The 8,611-nt window shown below is 34.4% G+C and overlaps 1 protein-coding gene and 1 long non-coding RNA gene across 2 annotated transcripts in view; both read left to right on the top strand.

Moving 5' to 3' along the window:
- cwo (transcription factor cwo) overlaps positions 1 to 2,362 on the top strand; it is a 31,854-nt gene extending 29,492 nt beyond the window's left edge. Inside the window, exons 7-9 of the mRNA XM_090106980.1 lie at positions 697 to 834; positions 1,308 to 1,398; positions 2,136 to 2,362. Of these exons, the coding sequence (XP_089963106.1) occupies positions 697 to 834; positions 1,308 to 1,398; positions 2,136 to 2,326 (420 nt within the window). The 3' untranslated portion in view covers positions 2,327 to 2,362. The remainder of the gene's footprint in view (positions 1 to 696; positions 835 to 1,307; positions 1,399 to 2,135) is intronic.
- Positions 2,363 to 7,865: 5,503 nt separating this feature from the next.
- On the top strand, positions 7,866 to 8,586 carry LOC149904793 (uncharacterized). Its single transcript, XR_016457251.1, has 2 exons — positions 7,866 to 8,077; positions 8,432 to 8,586. It is a non-coding gene; the product is annotated as an uncharacterized LOC149904793 (long non-coding RNA).
- Positions 8,587 to 8,611: the final 25 nt, after the last annotated feature.

Raw genomic sequence — 8,611 nt, forward strand, 5'->3', positions numbered from 1 at the left:
AGCTAGCATTAGGGGGCTAAGCGAGCGTACGGATCGTGCCTAGGGGTTTATACGTTGTTTATACGACGTTTGACTCAACTACCTTGACTGATAATAGTCGGTGACTTGCTGTGATTTGTTATCAATATTCTACATCAATTAGGCAGTTGTGTAGGCAGTTCAAACTGACTGGCCGGTTGGCTTGGTTGGTAGTGGCCCTGCCTTCCAAATCAGAGGTCGTGGGTTCGATTCCCACCCGGGACAAATATTTACGTGATGAACATAGATGTTTGCTCTGTGTCTGGGTGTTAAATGTTAATTATCTATATATAAGTATTTATTTAAAATTATACATGTATGTTTATCTGCCATCTGGTTTCCATAACACAAGCGAAAGTTTAGTATGGGATCAGATCGTGCCGTATGTGAAAATTGTCCTAAAATATTTATTTAATTATTACTAGCTGCTCCCCGCGGTTTCACCCCCGTGGCTTCGCTCCTGTTGGTCGTAGCGTGAAGATATTATAGCCTATAACCTTCTTTGATAAATGAGCTTTCTAACACTGAAAGAATTTTTTAAATCGGACCAGTAGTTCCCGAGATTAGCGCGTTCAAACAAACAAACAATCAAACTCTTCAGCTTTATAATATTAGTATAGATAAACTAATATTGAACCTAACTGCCGTGTAATATCTAAAAGTACACATTGTGTACAGGCGGTATCTCCGGCCCGCACGCCGCACGCACACACTAAGGTGTACTCCCACAAGCGGCGCCGCGCCACCAAGCCCGCGCCCTCCACTTCCACCTCCGCGTCCGGATCCACTGAGGATGCGAGGGATACTTCGCCACAGGTATATACCGTAAATACATATAATTATGTTATTATTATTGAGGTATGTAAGCAGAAAGTGTGGAAATATTTGTTTGTAATTAGTTTTAACAATTTTAAGCTATTGCATAGCTTCTATCGCGGGCCTTGAGCGCGGGGACCGAATCCAGAAATTTCGTAACGAAAAAACCTCACGCTTCCCACTCCGACGGGCACGGAGGTGGTGTGGCTTGAAGGCATAGCATGCAATAGCTTTACCGCGGCAGTCCCCGAGTGCCACACGTCTTTTTTTAATTTCGTTTTTATTTAAAACTCTTTGCATTTTATTGTTTATAATAACCGTCGTTTCAACGAATGGTTTTATATTTTGTAAGCTTCATTCAAAATGAAGTTTTCTTCCACGAGATATTTCCACTACAGAAACTTATTAAATCCAAAAGTCATCTTGTACTTATGTACTCCAATATAAATTTTAATTGAATATTCTCCTTCCAGGACACGTCGAGTGAGTCTCCCCACCATCATCAATACGATAAGCCGCCGCCCCCGACGCAGTTTGTGCCTGTTTTCGCACTTAACGCGCTAGGTAATTATATAATTTATGTTTTATAGTATATCAAGTCACATAGCAGTAGGTAATTTTATCGTCGCACCGGTAGACGATTTTTTACTAAACTCTGTCCATTATATTATTTGCTTTTTGACAGCTTCACGCCTATGTAGGATTGTATTGTCTATGTTAAAATGTCATACAAATAATTATTGTACTTCATGGACAGGTCCCGCCCATTTAGTGATGTCTACACAGAATTATTCAATGATGGGTCGATAGATTATAATAATCGATAGAAATACTCTATAAAATATATCCGATACAGAAAAATTCTTCTATTATGTTGTGTATTTAAACGTAAAGAAAGACAACCAAATTGTACGATAGAAACCATTAAATAATAAAATAATAGTTTAGTTTAGTTTTAACATACAATGCATAGATATGTGGTCTTATAACTTATTATTACATATCTTATTAGTACGTTTACGTTGTAATTATTATTTACGTACCTGATTCGATTTATGATAATATTTTGAATTTATAATTGAAATGGTATCACAATCGATAATCTTTTGAACATCACTTCTGGTATCACCCGTCGAGCTGTCAAAAAGCAATTCTAGTGGACAGACCATAAGTACCCACATATTTTGTATTTTATTACCCTCGTCCAATCCGAAGAAAATCATTAACAATTAGCAATTAAAGTTATATACAGATTAACAATTAGCAATATTTTTTTAAATTTATTTATTCCCAACTTGCAGGTAAATACTACGTTCCGTTAAGCGTCGACTACGCATGTCTATCCCGCCATCTTGGCCCGTATGACCTTCTGGACGCACGCGCGGTACATCTGTCAGCGCCATTACATCCTGTCACTATACATGTCAACTTTCAACCGTGTATCAATTATCATGTCAAACGTGAGAACGAAAGGGACTGGAGACCTTCGTAAAATGTTTAAATAAGTGTAAATAAACGATTTGTGTCATGGTGTTGTTATTTAAGGGCTAAAGCCAAAGGTGATTTGTACATATGTGAAAATAAAATGTTGGATGAACATTTTTGGGGGTTTCTTTAGTGGACTGCCGCACGTATTATAGGTTTTTGTGGGAGGAGAGGAGGGAGGAGGAGGGGGGGACCCTCCCCTCCCCCCAAAAGGGGAAAGTTAGGAAACCAATAGTTTTGGAGAAAAATCAATTTTCCTATACATAAATAAGATACAAACAAGTTGTGTAAACCTACGTAGTTGTTTTTATTTGAGTGGGAATCGCCCTAAAGTCGCTTCTGGCACTCCCCGGCCGCTACCGCGGCAAGCTCGCTTCGCTCGCTCGGCTCGTGCGGCAGTTCAAGGGTTAACCTAACACGCTCGTCGCTTCGCTCTTCGCTACCTATTTGGATATTAAAAATTAAAGTTTAATAGTTTTTTAACCTACGTAGATTTTTTTTGTTTGAGTGGGAATCGCCCTAAAGTCGTTTTTGGCACTCGCCGGCCGCTGCGTAAAGTCACAGTACAGTGAAATGGAACGTCTTGGTCCGCTTTTTTGCACAACAAAACGGATAAATGCGCTTTTTTCGCACAAAAAATTATTAACTTTAAAAATTAATAACTAAAAAACTACAAGTTTCCTAACTATAATATTTTGGAATTACAATCTTACATTATTTACCTAGCTAACTAACAATATAAATATTTCCAACAAATTCGTGCGGCAGTCCACTAAAGCCAACCCCATTTTTGTTGGTAATTTTTGTGTTACATCAATTTTTGTTTGGTACCTATTGAAAATTTACGTTAAAAATTTTGTACACCTCAGTTAAAGAAGCTTTTGGCTTTAGCTATATTTTATTTTTAACAAGAAATTGTATTTCTTAAAATTAAATTAACATAATAAAAGGCGGCTTATACTGTTCTAAATTACAATATTGTAATGTTGTAAAATAATACTTTATTAAATAATAATAAGTTCTATTAATAGTGTTGACGTGAAACCAAATTAAACTTGTAAATATATTTCCAGCAAGACAACTATGTTATTATTTAATATACAAATGTGTCAAAATTTATAGTAGGTAAGAATAAATTGTATTTGTATAATGTTATTATTTTTTTATGTTTGGAGTTTAAAATTACGAATAAGTAAACTGAAAATTGTTTCATATCTGCTAATCGGGTTCAATATAAATTTGTATATAAAATATCTCGTAGGTATATTCTTTACGGAAAGCATAAGATTATTGTAAAATGCCTATTTTATATTTTATGGATATAAGGTGTCTAAAATAAAATGTACATTGAACTGACAAAATAAGTGTAAGAGGTGATTATGCATATATACGTACATATTTACTTAAATTCCTATATATTTTTGTTATAATATTCGGTGAAAGTTTGAAGAAAAGACTGCATAAGACTTGGCGGGGCGACGTTCGGTGTTCTAGTTCCGGCTGTGATAATAAGAATGTACCTAGTCAAGATCTCTGGTGATGCTTGGCATATAATTTTTCGAACATTATTTTGTTATAAGACTAAGCGTTAGTTTATAGATGTTTATTTTACTAAAAACGTAATGAAAATTATCTGAGAAAAATTTCGTTGATGGCAATATTCAGGTTTATGTACTGTATTCATTTACGGGTGTTTTAGTTTAACATTGTTATTAATTGACGGAATGATGGAGAAGTGGTTTGAGGTGGGCAATTTTTTATAAAAATCGCGAGAAGTACAAACTGATTAGTTACTAGTGAAATGTGAGTCGGTTAATTTTGAAACCGAGGAATCAAGAATCGTTGTTTTAAAATTGCAATTAAGCAGTGTTAATCTGGCCATTATAAAGAAATGGCAACCCGTTTGTAATGCCATTAAGGCCCATGTAAATTGGGATGTAGTTAAATTGTATTATACGTATCATTAAATTCGGAATTAGATGGTCCACACAGGGCGAACAGCCTAGCGAAGCTGCTTAATCAGCGTGGAAACTCGTCGGCTGAGGAAAATGAAGGACCCGACGCTTTCCTCGGCCGAGTCTCGTTCACACTGACCGAGCTGCTTCGCAGTTCGCGCAGCAATTGCTTCGCGAGGTTGCTCGCTCTGTGGCGACTTGTCTATTGACTAATCGTTGGTCAGCATGTTGTTGTATGTTCGTAATACGAATTTGTATGCGCATTAAACTGTAATTGAATAAGTTTAACATGATTTTTGTCTGTTTTAAATGTATCCAGTGATTTAAAAATGTTATTGTTATGCATAGAATTAAAAATATTCAAATCTTAACTTCTTGTTTTATTTAAAAATTTTCCTTTAAATGCTTGAGTCATTATTTTTTATCACATCGCCCGCGTGGCAGAAAAAAAACTGCTAATGGTAGCGCCTTCAATCGGAATTCATAAATTTCGGCGTGATTCAAAAGCTCATCATAATAATTTGTTTCTCCACGGGAATGAGATTTTACCCAGGTGGGTATTATAAAAAGAATCCTATGTCACATTCTAGCCTTCTACCTAGATAGGTAGATCTGGAGATCCAGAAACAATAGCTATTTCACGAAGCCGCTCCGCAACGTGAAATGGACAGACATACAAACACATACACTTAAGCATAAATTATGTAGGTACATATTATATTATTTTATAATATAAATATAGACTATAGGATATAGGCAGATTAAATAAATAAATAAATAAAGCGTTCTAGGAGCGGCATGTTCAAACTTTGGAGTTCTAATTTCTTTTTCACCTGCGATAATTATTGAATCATGCAATCTTGCTTTGCTTGGTCACCATCGATAAATAGTGTGACAAGGTGTGACATTGTAAATTTGTAATATGAAGTTCTAAGATTAAGTTTAACTATTATAGTGGTCCGCAGTCGCACCGGCTTCGCCGTGGTACATACAGGGTGGAAATCTTTAAAAACAGTTCTATTTATTTTGAAAGATAAAGGAATATTTCCTTTTAGCAAAATTTGCTGTCTCCAGTATTAAGTACTTCCCTTCCAGGGCCCATAGAAAATTTTGATATAGTCTAGCTAGTAGCTAGACTCTTATAGGCTTAAATAGCACTCGGCCACTCGGGGATCACGTACATATACAATGGTGAAAGAATCTTTCAAATCGGTCCAATACTTCCTGAGATTAGCACGATGAAAAACATAGTATAGGTAGTCATAGATCATAAAGGAATTTAGGATTGTTCAACGACCGTAGTATGCAACTAGTCAGTGAATTAAAAATATAAAAAATATTATGTATAAGAAAAACTGTCCAATCATTGATAACAACGCACACAATCAGCGACAATTAAATAACTGTCCTCAAACGATCGCCTTTGTAAATCATTCGAGAAAGGTTTACTAGGGTATAATTTATTTTGGACTATATTGCCCTAATGTACTTGAAGCCAGATTGATTTTGCTAAATGTTTGTTCTTCAGTGTATATCTATGAATTATGATCGAAGTCTGTAATTACAAATTCATCAATTATTATCGGAAGGTGGTCGGAACCGTGCGCAAGTTGTGTGAGATTACGTGGACAATAGTAAAGCGGCAACAGAAGCCGTTAGTTCCTAATTTATTTGGCTTAATTCTTGTTTTTCATCATCTGATAAATTGAATTAACAATAGGTGTAAATATTTTCTTATTACAAGATCCCACTGCTTTTAAAATTATTCAATAACATTAGTTTAAAACTAATTTCATCAAAAAGAAAAATAGTTATCATCAGAATGGGATCTTAGGCATATCTTTTTATGTTATGTATTTAAACTTTAAAATGCTTGTTGTTTTACCAATAAAAAAGTTTCATATATGTTCATCATTGTATAAGTGTGTGTTTTTGTGTATTCTGTAAGGAAAGGATGAAAGGAATAGACCGGGAGATACTGACACAAAATTTCGAGTCATTTGTAACAGGATGGCGGTTCTACAGGGTTCTTAGTACGCAATGACAAAAAGAAAAATGATGGTGTGAACGCTGGTACCGGCGGCTTAGTCGCGTGGGCGTTAGTCGAACTCATCGGAAAATAGCAAAAGTCAAACGATTTGTAACAGTATGGCACTTATTTTTCCTGTAAGTTTGAGGATCAACGAATATAAATACAAAATTTCAAAGATCTAGGTGTTGGAAATCTTCACTTATATAAATTAATAATAAATTTATTTTTCAAGTATGACAGCACTTTTTCCCCCTACTAGAAGTATGGCAAATATAATAATGGTCACATTTTATCAAATACTCTCCAAAAAGCCAAATGCAATACTGGTACAAAAAGATAGGCGAAATAAAAAAATTTTGCAGATTTTCGGCGGTATGGCGACCATTTGGAATCGTCCGAAAAGTATGGCATGGCGATTTTCGTAAATGGCTGCACGACGATGGTTACCTGTGCAAAAGTTAGCTTGGTACAAATGGTTTTTTTTTTTTTTTTTAAATCAACACATTCGCGTCGGTATGGCGGGCTGTAAGTCATACCGGAAAAGTATGGCATGACACTACCGCCTACTTCTTTTTTATGGGATATCGGTAAATTCTAAAATTTTTGTGTTACAAATCGTTTGACTTTCGCTATATTTCCGACGAGTTCGACTAACGCCCACGCGACTAACCCACCGGTACCAGCGTTCACACCATCATTTTTCTTTTTGTCATTGCGTACTAAGACCCCTGTAGAACCGCCATCCTGTTACAAATGACTCGAAATTTTGTGTCAGTATCTCCCGGTCTAGAAAGGCATTTCATTCAAACGAAGATTTTATGTAATTAATTATCATAACATCTTTTATTCTATATTATTATTTTAAATTTTACATGCTTACTTCAAACATTAAGAAAGAAATAATCAATATTTAACATCTGGATAATATACAGCTCTATTTTATGATCCACTTAAGAGTTTAAAAATTATATAATTGCAAAATATTCCATTGTTATAATGTCTTAAAAATAATCGACAGAAGACAACTCGGTAAGTGGGAGGAAAACTAACCTCAAAATTGATAATATGCAAACATTATCAAGTGATTTTAATAATTGTTAACAAAATATATGTAGCTTTTTGCTTAAACATTAATTATTTTTAATATTTGGGTAAAACCGCGAAAAATTGTACATGAATTATTTTTTCAATGTTCCCATTTTATTTTTCATATGGCATCAACGTTTTTTGACAACAAGTGTTTTGTTAGATATGTAATAAAAGGTATGCTTGTGTTCTTTTAGATTATTTCATAAAACTCAATCTATCTCTTGCAGAAATATTTTATTTTATATTTTTTTTACTGGCTCCACTTTTCTGTCCATATAAAAAATATTTGTCCACCTAACACCCTTGTGACAAAAACTGATAACCCCTACGAAATGGTATGACTGACTCCAATTTTTATGAAAAATTTAAGTTATTGGGTTCTTATTCAACATGTACATAAAAATCTTTTAATGCACAAGGCCTTAATCGATTTTTTATTATTATTTAAAAAACTGTCCACTTTTTTATACGTGTGTAACGTCACGTATGTAACGTCTCTAACTGCCATACTATAAGAATTATCAGAATCCTTCTCTTATTTTGTTGAGTGGCAACACTATTTGGCATGCTGGCAACATTTAAAAAACAAAAGCAGCCATTTTTTCTTTGAGAGAAATGGTGTTTTGTGTTGATGTGAGATTTGTCGCTCGAAAAAAGGGTATTTAAAGTGTTTGATTGCGAGGTAAGTATATATATTCTGTCTTATTATTATAAATCTTTACGTAGGTTTACTATAAAACTAAAGAATCAGACTACTTCGTGGTTCTTAGCATTCACAATCGAGTAGTAATTTTAATTTAAGGTTATGTCGCCCGCATTTTTTGTCATGATTGTAACGATGTGTAACGAAATGTGTTACGTTACAGTCATGACATATTGTTAGGCTTAGAACACATAGGTCTATTAAAAAATTGCGCGAAAAAAGGACGATAATATTTTCAAATCTAAACGGCTGAACGGATTTTGATGTGCAAGATATCATTGGATTGGTCTTTATCTATAGTTTTCCATTACCTTAATATGTTTTAAATTACAGATGGCGTTGACGAATGCCGAAAGGCAAAAAAAATATCGAGAGAAGTTACAAGTTCAAAATCCCGAGAAATATAAAGAACTACAAACGAAAAATGCAGAAAGGAATAAAAAGCGGAAAAAATATCAATTTTTTTCAATACAATTTTGATTTATGCATCTTTTTGTTTTAATTCATTATTTT

Source organism: Colias eurytheme, chromosome 11, assembly GCF_061535395.1.
Source record: "Colias eurytheme isolate Ceu_HAF_F1 chromosome 11, ilColEury1 Martin Lab GWU primary, whole genome shotgun sequence".
NCBI lineage: Eukaryota > Metazoa > Arthropoda > Insecta > Lepidoptera > Pieridae > Colias > Colias eurytheme.